Raw genomic sequence first — 24122 nt, forward strand, 5'->3', positions numbered from 1 at the left:
TGAAAGAACGCTACATCTCCATGCTTACCGTAGTTCGAATTTCATGGAAGACTTTAATGCGAGTAGCTCTTAATAGTTTCAGCAACGAATCTCTGCCTCGAAATCTAGTCGAAAATTCAGAGATTCTGGTTGTATGTGTAGCACACCAGCGCCAAGACACAACCAATGCCTCCATTGTGCTACAGCAACGGTAGTGTTACCGATGACAGTGCCACTAAAGCAGAGTTACTAAATACGGTCTTCTAAAATTGCTTCCCCAAAGAAGAGGAAATAAAAGTGTCTGAAGTCCAATCAAGAACAGCTGCCAACATGACTAACTTAGTAGAGACTGTCAATAAAGAGAAGCAGCTTAAATTCCTTAATAAAGATGTGTCATCTGATCCAGAATACATTCCAGTAAGTTGAAAGTTGCACACGTTACACCACTACTTTATAAAGGAAATACGAGTAATCCAGTGAACTATGGATACATATAACAGTCGTAGATTTTCAGTAGCATTTTGGAGCGTGTACTGCGTTCGCCCATTATGAATTATCTCTATAAATATGTCGTTTCAACACGTAATTATCAAGGATTCATAAACTATCGTTTTTGTGGAACTCAATTACAAGTTTATTCACACGTTGTAATGAGTGCTTTCTACAAAGGAGAACTAATTGCATATTTATAGATTTCCTACTGGCTTTCCTCAGAAGCGACATCTAATGGAATTGCATGGCTATGAAGTGTCGTCTCAGCTGTGAGACTGCATTCGTTATTTCCTGTCCGAAAGAACACAGAACGTAGTAATTGACGGAAATTCGTCGAGCAGGACAGAAAAGTGATATCTGGCGTGCCCCAAGGCAGAGTTATAGGTCCTCTGCTGTTCCCAATCTATACAAATTATTTTGGAGACAATGTGAGCAGCTCTGTTAGAGTGTTTGCAGACGAGCTATCATTTTTGGTCTCAGAAAGTCATCAGAAGAGCAAACCCATTATAAAATACTTTACGTAAAATATCTTTATGGTAGGAAAATTGGTTTTAAATTATGAAAAGCGTGATGTCATGCATGTGACCAATAAAAGGGATCTGCTGCATTTCTGCGTCACCATAAATCACACTAATCTACAGGCTGTTAATTTCATTAAATAAGCAGGGTTTAAGTTTTTGAATATTAAACTGGAATGGTTACATGCATATTTTTGGGGAAAACGAATCAAAGACCGCGTTTTATTGCAAGAATATTTTGGAGATGCAACAGGTCTGCTAAAGAGACTGCCTGCACTGAGTATTGCTGAGAGCTATGCTAGAATAGATACAGGACATCTAAAAAGATCAAAGAAAGACGGCTCGTTCTGTATTATCTCCCCCAGGAGAGGGTATCACTGATATGATAAGTGAACTGTGGTGAAAAATCATTAAACCAAATGTGATTTTCGTTGCGATATAATCTTTTAACAAAATTTCAACCAGCGACCTTCCCCCTAGTGCGAAAATGATCATTAGTGCCCATATACATAGGTAGAAATGGTCATCGTAGTAAAATAACAAAAATCAGAGCTGACACAAAAGGATTTAAGTGTTCGTTTTTTTCCCACTCTGTAAATTGTAGAGTACCCATGTAGATGTAGATGTAGATGAATCAGAACAATGATCGGAAAAGACAGGCTCAACAATTGCTAATGCTGCTCTTATACACAGAATTAAATAGGCGATATACGTATGTATGGTGCAGAATGATTATATCTTCGTTACTGTAACTGTTACGCTAAGTATGCCATTAGGGAACAAAACGCCGCGAACGTTCCGTCTGCAAATCTGCCGACACGAGGCCCCTTGCTGTGTGTGCTACCTGGTGAGCGTGCGTGCCGCGGGTTGCGTGCTGCGCCGTGCTAGGGGCAGGCGCAGTGGCGCGCGGCTGGCGGCCGGCGGCCGGCGTCGTGTCGCTACTCTAGGCGCTCCAGTAGCGCAGGGGGCGCCGCGACGCGCGCAGCACGAGGGCCAGCGCCCGCTATGGACTGTGCGCCAGCGCCGCCTCCGCCTGCACAGCATGGCCACGTCTGGCGCAGGTTCGCAGGTGTCTGTCGCTGCTAGCGCCGTGTCTGCGGCCGCAGCCCAAGTAGAGGACCACAAGGCACACGCGGTATGTCTGTTTCCTTGCATCTAACGTTGTACCTTAATCAGTGAATTGGTCCGAAAGTTACTGGCAGCCAGAAAAACGCATGGGAATGACGTCAGCTATCCTCTAATGAACGACTTATAGAGAACACCAAGAACAGCTAATAAAATAACCCTGTATTCATTATCTGTGTCAATCAGCCGACTGTCATCGGGTAACACGAAGCTATTTACATCAGTCTGGATGATATGGTTCTTATCTGTGACGACAAAAAAGTAAATAACTGGCATCGGATGCAGAGTGCACTTCACACAAAAGGTTAGGTTAGGTTAGTGTTGTTTAACGTCCCGTCGACAACGAGGTCATTAGAGACGGAGCGCAAGCTCGGGTTAGGGAAGGATGGGGAAGGAAATCGGCCGTGCACTTTCAAAGGAACCATCCCGGCATTTGCCTGAAATGATTTAGGGAAATCACGGAAAACCTAAATCAGGATGGCCGGAGACGGGATTGAACCGTCGTCCTCCCGAATTCGAGTCCAGTGTGCTAACCACTGCGCCACCTAGCTCGGTCACACAAAAGGTTTCAGTCCAAATGCAAACAGTTTACGAAGAATATTTTGTTGAGTTAATATAACTTACTATTGACTGTATTAACATACTTGGCTACTCATGACAGATTCAGTATAATGGGGTAGTTTCATAATTTCTTTTCTTTTTACACTATAGGAAGAACTGTATAAGAGGGACTTATGTAAAAAGCTTCATATAACCTAATCATGATTTACCGATCCTATCTGGTAAAGAGCAACACATTATTTTCAAGGCAGCTCTTCGTCCTTAATATGACTTCTTCTTTTCAAATCCGTACGAACATTTGAGTTCATGCTTGTGCAAAATATTCCTTTCACCTACATAAGACGAAAAGAGTTAAATCTGTTTCATTGCATGAAACAGCATTACTCACCTTAGAAAAGAGATAATGTTTTGGATTGAAAATGGGAAACATTTTTTCAGACTAAAATTGTTTTCCTTGTGTCATCCTTTTTCCCAATATTTGTCCCATGACTGTATTCCTACACTAAATTGTTATTAGGAAAGTTTGTCATCTACACCTGCCTTACAGCCTTACACTCAGCACTGGACTAGAAAAAAGTCTAAAGATTCGGACGTAGGTGGGCGTCAGAAGGCGCCCAATATCGTGAAGAGAACATAAGATTCAACAAGTTGTCTTTCAAATCCGTCAGCCTTTCCATTGTCAAAGTACTTTCCATATGTCTTTGTAATGTAATCCACCACTTTGCCTCGTATTTTTTTCACGAAGTTACTCCTACATACTGTTGCTGTACAAGCAGTTGGAACAAAACACAGATGTGGTATTCACTAGATATTTTGTACCTATTACAGTAAACAACAGAAATGAATGGTCAAAAGCTTTCTTGATCAAAAAGCCGTTCCTCGCACTCCCTTTTTTTCCCCTGACCATCGTATACCACTCAGTTCTTTGATGTCATTTTTCACACGACGTGTTACCTCTCAACCACCATAACAATAACATTCAAAAAATCTGCTCGATAAGTTGTTGAGCAACTAAGTGATGCGGTACACATCTTTCATAAACTATTTTCATAAGTAATTACTTTTATGTAATATGCCGTATGTTTCTTACATGACTTAAGCGTCACATATTTCATACTACGTCTACCTCAGATCAGACATATAAGAATAAATTGATTTGCTTGTGGCAGCTCCTTTGGAAAGCTTTCAAAGTCTATCAGCCATAAGAGAAGTATCGAGATGCTATAGTCAGCTATATATTTTCTAATTGTATAATGTGAATGAATATGATTAGATTTCTGTGGTAGAAATATAGAAAATGCAACTGTGCGATAAAAATATTGATGAAGAAGTCTACATATCGATTTTATATCTACGAGTAAGTTACATTCTTGAAGTAATAAAAACAGCTGTTTCTACTTTCACTGGAGGTCGAAAATAATAACTTATTATACATTGGCATTTAATTAATCATTACACTTTGTTGTTCTTATTCAAACATGCCAGTGCCAAATCAGACGGGCTTGTCAAAGCGTAGAGATGGAACTCTACTGCTAACTGACCTAATATCGTACAGGGTGTTTCACAATTCATGTTACATACTGATAACTGATACCTCTGACAGTGGATTACATGAACTTGTTTTGTTTTTGGTAAGGTTTCAGAGTAGGAACCTTTCAAATGTGATAGTATGGACCAAAATAAGGAAAATCTGCCCAGGAAACATGGGCTCTAAAATACGTACTGAGGAACTTTGAGCACTTATTCATCTTCGATAATGTGAACATCTCCTCTATCAAACAAGTGGTCATACCTCTTAAGGTATGCATTTTAGGGCCCATGTTTACTGAACTTTTCCTTGTTTTGTTTCATACTACCACTTCTGAATCTTGCCTACGTTACACTCTTAGCAGCAACAATACCAACACATGCACTGTACCTTCAGAGGAATCAGAACGGTTTATGCTTCTAACTTTTAACTCGTTTGTTTCCAGTACAAGGACCTTACCTCAAATTGATACATTTATCTTTCTTCGTCGGCCTAGAAAGTTTGTATCACCATCACGGAATCCTCCTGTGTATATACATGTTACTACATTCCCTTACAGACACATCTCAGATCCTTTTGTCCAACGAACTAACACTGCTAGAGCCTATAACTCTGACGCTCTGCAAAGTCGATGTATGAATTTCTGTACATGGGTTCCCATGTAAAACTTGATCTACTAAGTCCCATGTCAACCTCTACACGTTTGTAACATATACTGCGAAAAACCCTGTATAAGATGCCCACAAATATTTAAAACTTCAATATTAAATGCTCCATTGGAATTCGTTGTTTAACTGTTCACGCAGTCAATAACTCCTCGGAGAAACGTCTGCTGCACTTTATAGCGGATTAACGACTCTTGTGTGACAGTTGTAATTTTAATTATAGGCTCCATTGACGAACAGTTCCATTTCCCGTGATGTGCGATTACTACATTCCCTTACAGACACATCTCAGATCCTTTTGTCCAGCGAACTAACACTCTGTCTATGGGTACTTTTTGAATTGTAGATACTTTGTTCTGCATACATGATTACTTACAGACGTTACAGCTCTATGATGTTTATTATTTACAGCACTGCACAAATTGCATTCTTAGTATGTAAGTATGTGTGCATCAGCTGAAGAAGAATGTTCAAACCAAGTCCTATCAAAATATTCCTATTACCTCCACCTTCACACTATATTGAAGCTGACCATGGATTTTTTGAGTTTGGGTTTTAGCGCTAAGTTCAGAATTAAATAATATTAAAATCTCTACTAACGTCCAATGTCCTGCAACATTTTCATTTCCAAAAAAGTGTTATCCTCCAACAACAATAGTAATGCGTCATTTCACAGACCATGGTGCCAGATACCTCAATATAGAGCATGGATATTAGAACGAATCCAGTACGATTAATGTTCGACAATAAACTATCTCCATACATTCCAAAAGATTCTGATGCAGAGGTGAGCATACTATCTAAGTGTTATTAGCAATCTAATTTTTATAATGCATCGTTGCGAATGCCATTACACTCCATTAAACAGTACATACGTAGTTTTTAAATGGGTAAGAGCTTCTATGATGACAGATTCTCGAAATTCACTACTGTCTCTGGCGCTATGTCTTTTCACAAACACGTTAACGAATTTCAGTACCTTGGCTGAACCAACCATTCACTGGACAGATACATCACAGAGGTTATAGGGTGCTCTTCTGAACACAGAAACGAAACTCCTCACATTATAAGGGAAATATTCAGTGACGTGTTTCATCAAAATCGATCTTTTGTGTGGAACAGTTTACAGGTAGCAAATATGGCAGAACTTTTTTGCAGCTTTCCAACAAATTACAAGCAGAAATATTTCGAACAGTCTACAGAACAAACGTATTCGTCAGTAAGTCAAGTGAGATATACATCGAAGGCGACTATAGAAATATAAATATTTTTATATATAAAGTAAACTGTACCATAAATGCTTTGCGTCAGACCTCAAAACGAGACTTTTTTGCAAAATTCTGGTCGTAAACTCTTACTACGCTGTAACTTAGTCAATCGATGTTTATCAGATTTATCACAGTGCAAGAGCATGTGCCAAGGACCAAAAGCAGCCTGGCACCACAGTGCTATAAAGTTCCATAGCGATCTGAGCAGTCGCTGTTAATCCAGTTGGTCAGACGCCCAATAAGAAAAATCGAAATCTTTCATAAACTCTTTCTAATGAACTTCAGTCACCAGTGTAGAGTCGCAATTGCCTCAGTACCCAGTCTACTAAACTTATATAAATATTTTTTTTTTTTGTCGTCAGTCTACTGACTGGTTTGATGCGGCACGCCACGAATTCCTTTCCTGTGCTAACTTCTTCATCTCAGAGTAGCACTTGCAACCTACGTCCTCAATTATTTGCTTGACGTATTCCAATCTCTGTCTTCCTCTACAGTTTTTGCCCTCTACAGATCCCTCTAATACCACGAAAGTCATTCCCTCATGTCTTAGCAGATGTCCTATCATCCTGTCTCTTCTCCTTATCAGTGTTTTCCACATATTCCTTTCCTCTCCGATTCTGCGTAGAACCTCCTCATTCCTTACCTCATCAGTCCACCTAATTTTCTACATTCGTCTATAGCACCACATCTCAAATGCTTCGATTCTCTTCTGTTCCGGTTTTCCCACAGTCCATGTTTCACTACCATACAATGCTGTACTCCAGACGTACATCCCCAGAAATTTCTTCCTCAAATTAAGGCCGGTATTTGATATTAGTAGACTTCTCTTGGCCAGAAATGCCTTTTTTGCCATAGCGAGTCTGCATTTGATGTCCTTCTTGCTCCGTCCGTCATTGGTTATTTTACTGCCTAGGTAGCAGAATTCCTTAACTTCATTGACTTCGTGACCATCAATCCTGATGTTAAGTTTCTCGCTGTTCTCATTTACACTACTTCTCATTACCTTCGTCTTTCTCCGATTTACTATCAAACCATACTGTGCACTCATTAGACTGTTCATTCCGTTCAGCAGATCATTTAATTCTCTTTCACTTTCACTCAGGATAGCAATGTCATCGACGAATCGTATCATTGATATCCTTTCACCTTGTATTTCAATTCCACTCCTGAACCTTTCTTTTATTTCCATCATTGCTTCCTCGATGTACAGATTGAAGAGTAGGGGCGAAAGGCTACAGCCTTGTCCTACTCCCTTCTTAATACTAGCACTTCGTTCTTGATCGTCCACTCTTATTGTTCCCTCTTGGTTGTTGTACATATTGTATATGACCCCTCTCCCTATACCTTACCCCTACTTTTTTTCAGAATCTTGAACAGCTTGCACCATTTTATATTGTCGAACGCTTTTTCCAGGTTGACAAATCCTATGAACGTGTCTTGATTTTTCTTTAGCCTTGCATCCAATATTAGCCGTAAGGTCAGAATTGCCTCTCTTATGACTTTACTTTTCCTAAAGACAAACTGATCGTCACCTAGCGCATTTTCAGTTTTCTTCTGTATATTATTCTTGTAAGCTGCTTCGAAGCATGAGCTGTTAAGCTGATTATGCGATAATTCTCGCACTTGTCAGCTCTTGCCGTCTTCGGAATTGTGTGGATGATGCTTTTCCGAAAGTCAGATGGTATGTCACCAGACTCATATATTCTACACACCAACGTGAATAGTCTTTTTGTTGCCACTTCCCCTAATGATTTTAGAAATTCTGATGGAATGTTATCTATCCCTTCTGCCTTATTTGACCGTAAGTCGTCCAAAGCTCTTTTAAATTCCAATACTGGATCCCCTATCTCTTCTAAATCGACTCCTGTTTCTTCTTCTATCACATCAGACAAATCTTCACCCTCATAGAGGCTTTCAATGTATTCTTTCCAGCTATCTGCTCTGTCCTCTGCATTTAACAGTGGAATTCCCGTTGCACTCTTAATGTTACAACCGTTGCTTTTAATGTCACCAGAGGTTGTTTTGACTTTCCTGTGTGCTGAGTCTGTCCTTCCGACAATCATATCTTTTTCGATGTCTTCACATTTTTCCTGCAGCCATTTCGTCTTAGCTACCCTGCACTTCCTATTTATTTCATTCCTCAGCGACTTGTATTTCTGTATTCCTGATTTTCCCGGAACATGTTTGTACTTCCTCCTTTCATCAATCAACTGAAGTATTTCTTCTGTTACCCATGGTTTCTTCGCAATTACCTTCTTTGTACCTATGTTTTCCTTCCCAACTTCTGTGGTGGCCCTTTTTAAAGACGTCCATTCCTCTTCAACTGTGTTGCCTACTGCGCTATTCCTTATTGCTGTATCTATAGCGTGAGAGAACTTCAAACGTATCTCGTCATTCCTTAGAACTTCCGTATCCCACTTCTTAGCGTATTGATTCTTCCTGACTAATGTCTTGAACTTCAACCTACTCTTCATCACTACTACATTGTGATCTGAGTCTATATCTGCTCCTGGGTACGCCTTACAATCCAGTATCTGATTTCGGAATCTCTGTCTGACCATGATGTAATCTAATTGAAATCTTCCCGTATCTCCCGGCGTTTTCCAAGTATACCTCCTCCTCTTGTGATTCTTGAACAGGGTAGTCGCTATTACTAGCTGAAACTTGTTACATAACTCAATTAGTCTTTCTCCTCTTTCATTCCTTGTCCCAAGCCCATAATATCCTGTAACATTTTCTTCTACTCCTTCCCTTACAACTGCATTCCAGTCGCCCATGACTATTAGATTTTCGTCCCCCTTTACATACTGCATTACCCTTTCAATATCCTCATACACTTTCTCTATCTGTTCATCTTCAGCTTGCGACGTCGGCATGTATACCTGAACTATCGTTGTCGGTGTTGGTCTGCTGTCGATTCTGATTAGAATAGCCCGGTCACTGAGCTGTTCACAGTAACGCACCCTCTGCCCTACCTTCCTATTCATAACGAATCCTACACCTGTTATACCATTTGATGCTGCTGTGGATGTTACCCGATACTCAAATGACCAGAAATCCTTGTCTTCCTTCCACTTCATTTCACTGACCTCTATTATATCTAGATTGAGCCTTTGCATTCCCCTTTTCAGATTTTCTAGTTTCCCTACCACGTTCAAGCTTCTGACATTCCACGCCCCGACTCGTAGAACATTATCCTTTCGTTGATTATTCAATCTTTTTCTCATGGTAACCTCCCCCTTGGCAGTCCCCTCCCGGAGATCCGAATGGGGAACTATTCCGGAATCTTTTGCCAATGGAGAGATCATCATGACACTTCTTCAACTACAGGCCACATGTCCTGTGAATACACTTAACGTGTCTTTAATGCAGTGGTTTCCATTGCCTTCTGCATCCTCATGTCGTTGATCATTGCTGAGTCTTCCGCCTTTAGGGGCAATTTCCCACCCCTAGGACAAGAGAGTGCCCTGAATCTCTATCCGCTCCTCCGCCCTCTTTGACAAGGCCGTTGGCAGAATGAGGCTGACTTCTTATGCCGGAAGTCTTCGGCCGCCAATGCTGAAGGAAGTGGTGGGGATCGAACCTGGGACCGAAGACGTTTTGATTATGAATCAAGGACGCTACGCCTAGACCACGGGTGCCCCTTATATTACGTCTTCCAATTTCTTGAACGTCAAGCACTTTGGTTTGCCTTCCACGTCCCTTCATCTTTCCCCATGTGCACCGTTTATCATCTCATTAAATTCGCACTCCATTCCCTCACTGTACACACCTCCTAGCAGCTTATGTTAATCGAAAACTCTATTCCCACTTCAGTTTCTCTCTTTAGTTTCGAATCCACCTATTCTGCCACGTCAGTGTCACTGCATCCCAATAATGCCACACCTACATCTACTCCATAATCTGTGTGAAGAAACCCTTCAACTAACTCCAGTTCACAAATAAAGAGTAACGAAAACAGGCCTGATATTGATCCATCCTACCGATGTGAGAGATACCCATATAATATAAATTTATAATATAAAACCAACTAATTTTTATCTTTTTAATTAAATTTCCCCACATTTATGAATTTAAATCTATTAGGCTAAAACGAGACGTTTGCGCCAATAACAGCCCAAGAACCAACAATATGAGATCAGGGGAAATGAACAACAATAACCTGTATACAAATTACTTATGATGAACTGTCTATGACGTAATTATGTGCTTACGATGTAACCATGGTCTCAAACCTAGTGTAAGAATTTATAATCCGTGTATGATCCTTCACTATACTTATGTCGCTGTGCTACAGCAACTTAACTGATTTTATATTTTCTGCTTTGTTGTGTTAAATGGGCAGTTCTGAATCACGGACACTGAGTTGGTATTGATTGAAAGAAAAATATTTATTCTAAGTGAACTGCCTTATTAGGTTGCCTTCGTTGCTGTTTATTGTGGCTATGGTGCCCCACCGTAAGAAATCAATGTTCTAAACGTTTTCAGCGTTTCTTCTACAAACTCTGCAGGACAGTTTATTATGGCAGTACTTCACCTCAGCTAAAATTCAGACGCTAATAACAACAAGAATCACTCCTCCAGGTACTCGGGTGAACGCTATATCCCAGAGGTAGAGCAATATACTGTTCGCGTCTGCCATATACTTTGTGCATGTTTCCTCGAGAAACATAGCCACGTAGATTCCATCATCATAGCAAACACTGAAGAAGATGATAAAGAAGAACGACAACTGAACAGATAAAGAGAAAACGTTCGCCAAACTGGGTTGAGGGTATATTATCTACCTACCACGTATGCAAGACCAAAGCCCCTGGAGTTTTATAGCTCTTTCTGTGGTTTCTGCAGTGGTGTACCTACGTCTATCTTAGCGCTGTCAGTGTACGTAGCAATTCAGTGATGTCAGGTTTAATTCCCTGACAGCATCTTAACAGACTAAGGCTCTGTCGTAGCCTTAACTGTAGACCAATATGTCTCCTAATTTCGGTCCCACATCATTTTGAAAAGTTAAAACCAATAAGTTTTCTGTGGCCGTCATTTGGAAAAGTTAAAACTAGATAAGATTAAGGTGTCACACCCTTAATGACTCTCGGAAAATATGCTGAACAGTTGTGATACGGACGACTCTTGTATGATTGCACGATTTAGGTTGTAGACCCTCATCAAGTACATTTAGAAAAACTGTCTCTTTTATTCTTTGTTATTATTTCAGTTCGCCGTGAAGGGTCAAGCTGGCAGCGGTACAATGAAGTCTAGATTCTGTTGCGCATCCTCCTTTTGGAATAGCAGAAACATTACAGATGCATATCTCGTACAGAAGAGTACAGATACCCTAGATAACTCGGGAAGGTGTAAATATTTTTCGCAATAGACTTGATAGTGTATACTATCAATTGGAAGTACTGTTAGAGGAACAACCAAAGACTTCATTTACAGTCCCTTGGTGTCAATACAAGTATCGGCGAATGACATTTAGTTAAATAAAACTACTTGTCACCTTTCAGCTGTTGCTGTAGGGAGGGTTAAGAGTTCTGAAACTGCAACTTTGCAGTGTGTTTCTTGCAGATATCGTATTTTCAACAGACATGGATGAACACTTGCAGCACTTAGCAGACGTCTTTAAGAGGTTATGTTCCCTGCACCTGTTCTTAAGCACTTTGAGCATCTGATTACACCGCGCGAAGTTTCCTTGCATCCCAGAGTAGAAAAGAGTAAATTCTTTTTAGGATTAGCTAGTCATTGTAGAAAATTTGTGTTTGGTTTCGCAGGTCTTGCACAACCAATTTCACATTTGTTGAAGAATAATATGAAGTTCCAATGGACAGCAGAATGTCAAGCCACTTTTGAAGGATGCACTCACAACTAGCTATTTATTAGAAACCAGGCGACAGATTGTGTTGTAAGTCAAGAAGCAAAGAACATCAAGCGTCGAGTGACCTACACATCATAGTATTGAACAATATTGAGGATAATTGCTCCACTCATTAAGCCTATTATTCAGCATCACATATTTCAATTATTAGCTGTATGCCAAGAAATTTAAGGCATTGATGGGTAATGCAGCATTATAATGGTTCCAGGATTTGAATGATTCATTGAGAAGCCATGCATGGGGGGAGTTTTTGATTGAACTGATTCACAGACAGGGTAAAAGGAACACAGTAAAGCAGACGGTCCTGTCAGAAAGACTGGCGTTAATATGGTCACTGTGCCGTAGTCTTATTGAGTGGCAGGCAGAAGAAGCTGCTGATACAGACACCAAGCTGTTCACAACAGCAGTTTTCCATTAACAATGGTCTCTTTTGCAAGGTAAGGGCTACAGATCGTAAAGCCTGCTGTACCATAGGAACAGGAATTAAAGAAAGCACACGAAAACTCCCAAAAAGGTAAAGAGCAACAATCAGTCGTCGCTTCTGTTCTACCTTTATCAGAGCAGCTTCAGATTTCGGCTAGTACCTAGCCATTGTCATTGTTAAAAATACAAGAAGTTCAAAGTCAAACCACAGTACTGACTATGTACTTATTGCATTTTTAGCAGTGATAATGGCTACTTACTAGCTGAAATCTAGATCTACTCTAATAAAACTAGAACGGAAATGACGACTGATTACTGCTGTTTACCATTTTGAATGTTATATCACAGTAGTAGAGCACATTCCACTCTCCTAATGGAAAGTATTTTGACATGATAAACTGTAATCTGGGAATGGTGTGGGAGGGGGGGGGGGGGGGGGGTTGAGGGGGGGGGTCGTAGGACGTCAGACCAAAGAGTAGATGGTGAAGTACATGGAAACATGATGGCGATCAGTATTTAATGTACCATGTGGAATGTATGCAACATGCACATTTAGATCACCAAACAATGCCCCTATAGGGGTTACCAAAGGCTTCTTAACTCTTCGAGATGATAGGAATCAGTATCTTGGGATCTTTCAGCCTGACATTAGCGAAAAACCACTAAATTCTGTTATAGATCATTTCTCACTATGTACTGCAATGTACGCCATTCCACAGTAACAAGTGCACACAGTAGTGTAAGTGACGGTAAATAACCTGAGACAATAGTTATAGATTGGGATTTAAGCAGCAGCTAAGTTACTTGTTAGATATTCATAAACTAAAAACTAGGCCATTGCGTCCACAGGCTGAGGATCTATTATTTTACTGTTTGTGGGAGGTTTGTGTGTCTCAGTGATCCAATGAGCTATGCTGGTAGGTGGTGGGATTACCCATGCCAGAATGGTCAGCTTGGTCCACACAAAGTTTAGTTTTCCCCAGGGGGCTCCTTTCTTGGGTATATCTGGATAGGAACCACAAGTGCCTTTAGGTCATCTTACTTCCACTTACTTTTGTCAGACTTCTGTTTCCTTTTCTATCGCTCTCTCCCTTAATCAAATGTTTTTTCTTCTACTCCAACCACGTTAGGTTTCGATGATTGAGGGCATATTTTTATTTCACTACTTCAATTTCGGCCTTAGGCCATTATCAAGTGCTGCTGAAAAATAAAGAATGTTTAAAAAATTACTTTACACATTTTCGTTAAACCGTCACTAGTCACAAATTCATTAGACCACAGCTGCAGACTACTGTTCGCAGGATGTTAATAACCGTTTTGGTGTCCCATTTAATGGAAGGAGACCCAGGTTTGGGTTTCCTTGTTGATGTTAGTATTTGTTATCATTTGATGTTGCAGCTCTACAGCATAACTTTCAGAGCATATGATACTGGCCTAATATAAACGCTGAAACCAGTTGGATGAACTTAATAAAGTTCTAAAAAGCAACTGGAGTGGCTTTTCATCAGTCGAACATCAGTTGGGGAATCGGCAGCAGCATCCACATATGGAGAAAATATTAATAGCAGAAGAGGTCGGCATATTACCGCCTATTTTAGGTAGGCATCATTCAGTCAGCGCCAGCAGCGAGCTGCCACAAGGTGAGATCAATACCAGTCCACATGTTTAAATGGATCAACAAGCTGTCACTGGAAGACTGTCTTAACTATTGGTCTACTTTCCGTGCTAAGTCTGAAAGCTGCTAAATTACTGCCTACCAATTGGCAGGCCACTTTCTGGCTAGCTTCTGACCACTGCTGGGTACCTACACAGTCGTCCATGCTCCTCACCTAGGCCATCTAGCTCTGTAGCCAGCTGTTATCACCTGTGTGAGCAAACTCTGTTGCTGATAACCGCCTGTGAGAGCAAATATTGTTGCTGTCCATTATCATTTGTGTGTGGACACGTCACCACTGTGAGATGCCACTGTCCTTGTTGGGCCCACAGATGCTTGCCACAGTGTGTATTCATGCCAGTCTGTGTTGCCACTACAACGACCTTTGCTGAGCTAATTACACTTCATTGCCTAAATCCAACTTGCATCTTCAGGGCCAGTTGTACTTTGACACGAAATTAACACATACATTACACTGCTGTTTATATGATGGGACGGCAGAGAGCCACCTGGTATCCACCCACCACACCACTGCAACCCCACCTAGTGTGGTGTATTCCAGGCCTTTCTCACCACAAGCAGCCCTGCACCAAAACCCTCAATAGAGGTCATACACCCCCGACCTGTAGATTGGATATGTCCTCATTGTGATGGCTTGCTAGCGTTAACCTGCAGCAGCGTCAATGCAGTGAAGACAGTTTGTGATGAATGTAGTATTGGAGATGATGTTTCAATGAAAAATTAATTTTAGCTACTAGGCATCCAATTTAGAATATCTGATCCTTTACCTTTGAATGGGGTTCAGTCTCATCGTGTTTGTGTGTGCAGGTGCCGTATTTGTAGTAAAATCAGTGTCACTAGCGCCGTCAGTAACAGTGCACATCACAGTTTTAAAACCGAGCGAGGTGGCGGAGTGGGTAGCACACTGGGCTCGCATTTGGGAGGACGTTGTTTCAATTCCGAGTCCAACCATCCTGATTTAGGTTTTCCGTGATTTCCCTAAATCGCTCCAGGCAAATGCTAGGACGGTTTCTTTGAAAGGGCACGGCTCCCATCCTTCCCTAATCAGATGAGACCGATGACCTCTCTGTTCGGTCTCTTCTCCCAAACAACCCAACCCAACCCCATAGTTTTAAATGTACATATATTTCACAAACCATCACGCTCAACATACTTCGCATCTGCACACCCAGTTTCACTACGTTTGATCCAAATAAAAAATCAGTGCAATACAGTCCATATTTTCACAGGGATTTCCTGACGGTAATTTCCATCATGGGTTCTCATCATCATGATGGTTCTATCCACAGTTAGCTTCTTAACCGTGTGACGTGTACCAGCTACAGATCTTGTACCTTCTATGTATGATACAGGCGAAATAGATGTTACGTAAGGATTCCTAAACTTTATTCGCTTTTGATGATGATGAAGATGACGATGATGATGATGATGATGATGATGATGATGATAGTGCCGCAACTTGCGCTGCATTCAGCGTGACGTAGTGGCTACCATCGCACGCTAGGACGCTGAAGGTCGCAATACAAATGTAATCACCAACAATTCCTTGTTTTATTATTTGTTATTCATCATTTCTGGGGGGTTCTCGGAACGTCTTCTGTTTCAATGTCAGTACTCGTATATTCTGGAATATTTTATGTTTTTGTGTATAGTAGCACCTTCCAGCCACGAATTCTACTCGGGCTGTATGTTGGTGTTCATACTAAACGTGTTTGCCGTGCTAAGTGTTGTCATTATTGACAAACGTGCTTTCGAATATGGACTGTAGTTCCTAGCGATAGTAGAACTGTATTAGTGCACAGCTTCTAGTTTTTAAGTATACATGCCAAAATTTGATGAGAAAAGTGCACTTAAACTGCCCACAACTTGAAACAAAACCTGTACCAGAACAAAACCTATTTTTCTGGTTTAGAAATGTTTATATGTAGATATATTCTTGCATGTATACATATACCCCTCCCACCTCCTCCCCCTCCCCACGCTTACCGCACGCCCACATAGCGAAGAAGATAAAAATAGTAAGACAGATACATCTGGCTGGTTGGTCACACACTGATACATTAAATTTATGAGCATGAGCTGCAGTCCAAAAAATGTGCAATATTTAAAAAGCTTTGATAAAAGCTATTTTGTTGTCAGCTCCAGTAGAAGGAACGTCCCCAATAAAATCTGCCAGTAGCCCTTTTGTCGTAATACAAGAAGCACAGTCTAAAAATGTTAAAAATGTTGTACCTGGTGATTCGTATAGCACAAGCACTACGAACTGGGATGTTATCCGACCAGAGTGTGAATCCATGTTTTAATAGACAGCGTCCAATTCGGAGTCAGGTCAAGGTAACTTCCTTCATGCTGAAGTATTCTACGATCGATTAATCTGTCACCCTCGGAAACTGTTGTCCTTCACTGACATCCTCTCCTCTTCAGACGGCGACGCAACATTGGGTTTCAACACGTAACTCATCCGATCGTGGCATTATAGCCCTTAATATTTTAATATGCATGACATTTCCGGCCATGAACGTTTACATTCTATGTGTTAATGAAAACCTCAGTCGATACTAGTGCTGACGTATCTCCAGTAAACTTGGAGGCGTATCATCGCCTGGGCTCAGCGCCGCTGTACAGGCCGTAGTGGCGAGTAGTGAACTGAGACCACTAAAAGGCCAGGTGTCATTACAAGCTGAGTATAAAAATATAGGTCGAAATTTTTAGAATAATCAGCAACCAGGAGCAGAAAAGAAATTTTATTACATTTACCGGTTTCAGGCGCCTATCGCGGTATTGTTGTTTGGTTTAGTTATACCATTTTTGTACAGTCACTGTGACCACAGAAAAAATGCTGCATGCGTCTTATTTTTTTCACTCGCCAATAATACAAAAATTATGAACTTCTGAAGAAGCGCACTAGTTGCTGAAGCAGGTAAAAGAATTAAAATTTATTTTGTGCAACTGGTTGCTAATTATTTCAATAAATAGAAATACGGTTGCTGAAGATGTGTAAAACACTAAATAGTTCGATACCTGAAATTTTTGTCGTTGGATACCAACATATTTCAAATGGATGCATTTTAATTCTTTGTTTTTCGCTTGTACAATTAGGTCAATATAACGTCAATCTGATTACTTGTCTAAGAGTTTGATGAGTTACGTGAGCAGTTTAAGGAAGTTTTTGCTCTCGCATTCGGGTGTGCTAGTGATTTCATAGTATATATATGCGTCAAGTCAGGGGCACAATCCTTTTTACGCCATGTCCGCCTGATACAATTTGCAATACGCAACGTAGTTAAGAAGGAACCTGACTATTGGGAAGAGTTCGGAATCATCTATTGCATGTTTTCCTGTTCGGCGCCAAAAGTCATCCGATAAATGTCCATGAGCCGTTGATACAATTGTTTGGCAGCCGACAAAGGTTATCGGAGAAAACGACATAGTGGATGCACCCTTCCAGCAACTGAAACAACGACGTTTATTATAGGAGCAATTCACAGCATGCAAACACTGGTTTGCCTCTGAATGGGCCCGGATTAGTACTTCGATAGACTGGAATCCGTATCCTTACAATCGATGACAAAATGCGTCAGACACGGCAGTCGTTCCTCGCTACTGTCGGCGAAGTAGCCAATGCCACATCTCCGCCTCAGCTAATTTATAGTATTTTGCAGTCGTTTCAACATGTATGATCGAAGCACTTGACAAAGAAAACAGGCTCAGGGTTCATGGCGTATTTTACGCTCCGATATAACCTCAACTGTACGAGCTGTGTCCTGCTGAAGGCCACCAACAAGCCGGAAATCTGGCTAACCGTTCCCCTTCACTCCATTCCAAGATCCTCCAGATGATGTATCAGACTCAGTGGAGTATTATCTAATGTATGCAGTGGCCCCATGTCATGTTTGACACTGAGACAGATCATAAGCTCTGCTAGTGTCAGGCACGTACGCAAAATCAAGCAGCTCCGCTCAGCGTTTTTTCCATGACCCAAGCCTGAGCACCAATTGAGGTATGTGCAAATAGCCCACACCGGACCATGTAAAGGGCATGTCACTCTTTGCTATGGGCGCAAATTTCCCAACGTCTGTCGGAAGCAACCAGTGACCACGGCAGCTAATATCTGACCCTAAGGGAACTTTTTTTGCGTTAGTGCGTGCACCACAGACGCTGGTTAGACACTGGACTCGCATTCGGGAGGACGACGGTTTAATCCCGCGTCTGGCCATTCTGATTTAGGTTTTCCGTGATTTCCCTAAATCGATCCAGGCGAATGCCAGGATGGTTCCTTTGAAAGGGCACGGCCGACTTCCTACCCCATCCTTCCCTAACCCGGTGAGACCGATTACCTCGCTGTCTGGTCTCCTTCCCCAAACAACTCAACCCCAACAGACGCTGGTATCTGATACAGGTACGCAATTCACTTGATCCTCTTTCCACAGTTACTGTAGAAGAAGTTGAAACATTCACCTGAGTACTGTCCCCTTCCGTGCATGACAATAAAATCGCAGATGTAAAAGACTCTTCTGACGACACTGTACGTTGACCAATTTTCTGACTACACATCAGTCTACCCTGGCTAGCGGTAGCCCAGCATAAATCTTGCAAGGTCGGAGCCCAACCTTCTTCGACCTTTTGGACCTCTCACATTGATCCCATAACTCCTCTGCAGGCTGTAGGATCTGAGATCGCTGGACCCAGCGTGGGCCCAAGGTGTTGTTATCAGCCAAAGGAGCCGGCAATGATTTGACGTCGTAGCTGCAGAGGAGCAGCAGGTCCTGCATCGCAGGCAGCTCTGGCAGCAACACATTACATCAAATTCACTCCCACGAGCGCTGACAGAGGTCCATCAGGGCTACCAACAAATCTCTGCCTGTCACCCAGCCATCCAGCAGAGATCGCGGCGAACGTTCTCTCCTCGTTGTGAACAAGGAGAAGAGCTCTGTCCACGTTATCCATCTTGTGGAACCAGTGTCAATTCTTGTTTCACTCCCAGAATCCCCTGAACGCTTTCTGATGTTCAGATGCCACTAAACCAAGAAGTGGGGCACTGTCAGCCTGTTGACCCCTTGGCGGGACCTTCGAACAATTCTCCCCCTACTATAATTCCTAGGCATACGACTGGACTCTATCGATTCTAAGGACCAATTAAAGGAGCGGATCTTGTATGACTACGGCGCGATACAATCGATACCAATCACTTCTATAGCACTTGAGAGTTAATGCCCATACCGCAAGTGGTGCAACAAGTCGCGGCTTTGACGACACTCTGTCAGAGACTGTCGGTTGCACAACTCCCTTAAGATGTACGAGCCATATGAAGTTAATCGTCGTATTCCATGTCAGACATGTTACACTGACTTTGTTATTCCGTTGGTTTTTCCTGTTGTTTATTATTTACAATATGTGAGTGGCATACGATGAGTTTGGTCTTTGTTACTGGTTCTTCATACGGTCACTGACTCGCTCCGTCTGAGAGGCAGTGTTTTTTACCACGGTGATCGAAGCTTCGCTGCTCACACTAGTGAATGCGAGCTTTTGAGGCGCGGTTCTCACTGAGGCAATATGACATGAGATATGATGCGGGATGTGACTCGATATACTGTGCAGAAGCAACTCGCATCATCGAAGGGCATAGAAGATGGTGGGAGCGATGCACTGGTTCACATTTTGATGACAGCGATACAACACCGATAATTATTTCTGTCGTATCGCTCGACAGAACAAGGAGTGCTGGTAGTCCTAGGCAAATTGAATCGTATGATATATGTGGAGAAAAATTTCAAGCCAGAAGTGCCTTAAAAGAATTTGTATGAAGCAAAGCAAGAACTGTCTCCAAAGTCAGTCACTCAGGGAAACTTCTACTATTGAGTAGGAAATTAAAGACCATTGGTTTGGTATTCGTACATGTTCTCTGCTATCGAACCTTTATAATTCCATTTTCAGGAGCATATTCGATAAACAACATTTTTTCGCGTCTTATATGTTGTCACAGGTTAATGGTAAAATGGTTTTCTTTTCGTTATTGCTCACAGTCATTGTGATACATTAGAGTAAAGTAAAAGAGTTGCACGTTTTGAAAATTTTTGAATGAGAAATGTAGTTGATGGCCAGCTTCCGTTTCGTGCTTTTTATGGCATCTTTACACCAAATAGGGTATAGCTAACATACCGAAATTTTGTTTAACACCGAAAGTAGATCCAGCTTTTCATCCACGACAAAAAACGTAAGATCCTAGGGGCGATCAATAAATAACATATTTTCTTGGCCAGTTTCGGTTGAAAAGCTCGTAATTTGTTGTGGGACATCACGGAATATTCCAGCTTCAGCCCCTATAGTTTCATGAAGTTCCGACTGGTGGCGGCAGCTATACATACCCTTCAAAAATGCTTCTGTAAAGGAGGTACGTTCCAAGCAGAGAGCTGTCATTGAGTTCCTTTTGAGGGGAAACCAGAGCATCGCCGATACCCATAGGCGCTTGTACAGTGTGTATGGAGACCCGACAGTGAACAAAATCACGATGAGTTTTTGAGTGAGGCGTCTTTCATCATCGCAACAATGTCGCGCATACCTGCCCGATCACCCGCGAGCCGGCCGGCTCCACACATCTGTGACTCCTGCAGTGTTGCAAAGTGTAGACAGCCTCATCTGAGGTGATCGACGGATCACAGTGAAACACCTCGTAGCACAATTAAACATCTCTATTGGTAGGGCTGACACGCTCGTCCACCAGTTGGGGTACTCAAAGGCGTGTGCCTGCTGGGTCCCTCGCCACCTACAGGAGACCATAAAGAGCAACGAAGGACCATCTGTGCCGAAGTGCTTGCTTATTGCGAGGCTCATCGGGACAACTTCTTGTCGAACAGCATCAAAGGCGAGGAAATATGTTTACATCACTTCCAACCGAGAAACACGGCTATCAACCCAATGGTTCCACACCATCTCTCCTCCTAAGAAACCAAACTATGGGAAACAGTGGGAACCACAGAGGACTCGCATTCGGCAGAGGTTGAACGACTGTTCATACCTACGTCCGGTAATCCAGATTTACGTTTCTCCCTGGTTTCCATAAATTGCTCCAGGAAAATTTCGGGATGGTTCCTTTTCAAGGGCACGACCGATTTCCTTCCCTGCCCTTGACCCAATTCGAGTTTCTACTCCAACGATCTCGTTGTCGATGGGACGCTAAACCCAATCTTTCTTCCTTTCTCTTCTTAAGAAAAAGTTCAAAGTCGCACCCTCATCCGGTAAAGTTTGGGTGACGGTCTTCTGGGACTCTGAAGGAGTCATTGTCTTTTATGTCGTCCCTCACGGCGCAACGATCAAATCGGGAATGTATTGTGCCACCCTGACGAAACTGAAGGAAACAACTTCATAGTGTTCCTCACAACAAAGACACAAACGAGCTTCTTCCACAACACAGACACAAACGAGCTTCTTCTTCTCCGTGACACCACACGGCTTCACACAAGTCTGCGCAACCGAGAGGAGCTCACAATATTTTATAGCACTGTTCTTCCTCATTGAAATGACAGTCATAGGGACAGGTCACAAGCAGCAGCAAACAAAGCTGTGGGGTGGTAGGGTTATCCCTGCTATAGCAACCTCATTCACAGTTTTCATGACGACAATTTATTTGTACAGATTTAAACAGTGAGGACATGGACATAATTTAACAAATTTGTTCCTGTGTGAAATACTCAAATGAAATGCTGATTACACAGTAAACAATCAATAATTGAGAAAAATACTTCATAAAAATCTGTAATCTAAGAATTTCAAAAATTTTAGGTTTAAGAATATATGCGCCTATCCCTTAGTAAACTCTCTATCAAACAGTTCAAACGAAATTTCTAATTTTAGAAAGTGCGCACCTGGCACTTACTGAACCACCTGTCAATAGTAACTTTGAATAATATTTGCAGTTTTAGAAAAATGCGCACGTGGTGCTTACCAGACTCTGTTAATAACCTTCATTTAACAATTGTCATTAATAAACATCCACCACCACACTAATTAAGTGTTTAAGTCACAGAAATTCAGGTGACAATATATTTAAGATCAAAACAGGCCATGGCACTCAGCAAAGGATTAATTAATTATCAACAGGTCAGTGTTAAGAAAGCTCTAAACGTACATGTTAACAGCCGTCAAGATACAGCCAGATGTGCTTAAAATAGTAAGATGCATACAATAAAGTTATTATTGTCTTTCAGTTCCTGCATCGAACCATTAGTACACCGACATGAGATGGTTCGGCCTTTTCTATCATCGGTCGGTAGGTCAGTCGCTCACTAAGAGAGCGGCACCAGACCCGTGGCAGACCAGCGCAGCAGAAACCTCCCCTAAGCTCTCGCCCGTTAACTGGAGAGATGACACAGACCCATGGATGGACTGAACTACAACATAAAGATTCAGAACTCGAATTGACCACATCGTCCTGGGTGTGAATGAGCACCTGGATGTTGTCGCCCTTTGAGCGTCCAAACACCACACACACAAACACGTAGGTAGCAGCCACACTGACCAGGGCACGGTACCTCTCCTCGATTTCCCACGCACCATTTGGCACATCCCATCCATGTTTCTAACTTTCCACATTGCAGCTTCACATCTATATCCCTTGGCCTCACTTGTTATCGCCGTACCACTTGCGTCCTTTCTCGGACTTTCCTCACACCACCAGCCAATCAATTTTGCATGCAAGGATCGCGAACCAGCTAGCTAGCGATATATCGACTCGAGCGCCAAGGCTCATCCTCCTCCGTCAAAATCTCATTATGGCCTGACTGCCAGTTTATGTCATACAAGGAACGGAAAACATAACTCCCTCCCTTAACCTGGGGGAGACAAGTGCTCTTGAAAACTTTTGAGTATCAATGATATGTACCAAACTCGGTTAAGAACCTGGTTAACTTCACCAAGATCCCAAAAATAAGGTTGCCAATTATTCAGAAATTGGGGACATCCCTTGATGGCCAGCAGCAAGGTTTTGGACGAATATCTTATCACCAACCCGCACCTTAAACTCGCTTCGCCCCTGATTGCAACAGGGCACCTGACTGGTGCACAGTACTAATATTTCGTCGTGCTCCTCTCCAGCTCGTATAGTTAACTCAGTAGTCACACCATTACTGGGTACTAACCAGACAAATCTGGAGAAGGCACCAACCACGGCCAGGATGTACTTGTTGCCGTTACGAGTATGAGGCAGGGGGCCGACATAATCGACAAAGAGCTTATTCATGGAAAAGTACTGTCTTTAAGATTGTAAAAAATCCCTACAAGTATTAAAATTGTGTTTATCAATTTTGCATTCATGGCACTCCCCCAATAAATGCCGTATATCTTTAAACAAGGTAGACCAAGTAAGAAATTCCCTAGCCATGCTAAGGGTCCAAACGATTCCTAAATGCCCTCCAACAACAGACTTACGAAAGTAATCGAAAATGGCGGGAACCAAGTCTCCAGAACACAAGTCTTGGCCTGATTGTTCCGCTTGCCCTGATAACACCATGCTCCCTTTTGGGTTAAGTCCCGGCACTGATTTGCCGCTTTACAAGTCTTACTTAATCTTACACAGAGCAGGGTCTTGGTCTTGTTCGGGCTCCAAATAATCAAATAACTAGGGGACCTCGGTTTTTAACACTCCAGCATCCAACTTGGTTGCTGTATTTCCCGTTCCTCACTGTGATGGCTACAGTCCTGCTCGAACATTCGACTCAATGTGTCCGTCCGGTATTGCCAGCTCCCCTAGTAGGGCTGACAGTACAGTGAAATTCAGAAATGCGCACAGCCCACCAGGCAGCTAGCCCCGTCTTCCTGGTCCTGGCCAGCACTAAAGTTAAAGCTTGGTTGTCAGCTTCTAAACGAGATTCCCAGTGCTCAAGGCAGACCTTAAACTTTTCGAGTGCGAACATTTCCGCCAGGGCCTCACACTTGTAAAAAGGATAAGTCGAGACTGTTTTAATGTCTATATATGCAGAGTACTGTGACTCTCCGTACTCAAATGCGTGATTCTTCTTACA

The 24122-nt window shown here is 42.1% G+C and overlaps 1 protein-coding gene and 1 non-coding gene across 2 annotated transcripts in view; one reads left to right on the top strand and one right to left on the bottom strand.

The window, feature by feature from the left end:
* The first annotated feature begins 1949 nt into the window (after window positions 1-1949).
* LOC126272583 (uncharacterized) overlaps window positions 1950-24122 on the top strand; it is a 363445-nt gene continuing 341272 nt past the window's right edge. Inside the window, exon 1 of the mRNA XM_049975509.1 lies at window positions 1950-2124. Coding sequence (XP_049831466.1) covers window positions 2032-2124 — 93 coding nt within the window. The 5' untranslated portion in view covers window positions 1950-2031. The remainder of the gene's footprint in view (window positions 2125-24122) is intronic.
* Window positions 2593-2665, bottom strand: Trnas-cga (transfer RNA serine (anticodon CGA)). The gene has a single exon. It is a non-coding gene; the product is annotated as a tRNA-Ser (tRNA).

This window comes from Schistocerca gregaria, chromosome 5, assembly GCF_023897955.1.
Source record: "Schistocerca gregaria isolate iqSchGreg1 chromosome 5, iqSchGreg1.2, whole genome shotgun sequence".
NCBI lineage: Eukaryota > Metazoa > Arthropoda > Insecta > Orthoptera > Acrididae > Schistocerca > Schistocerca gregaria.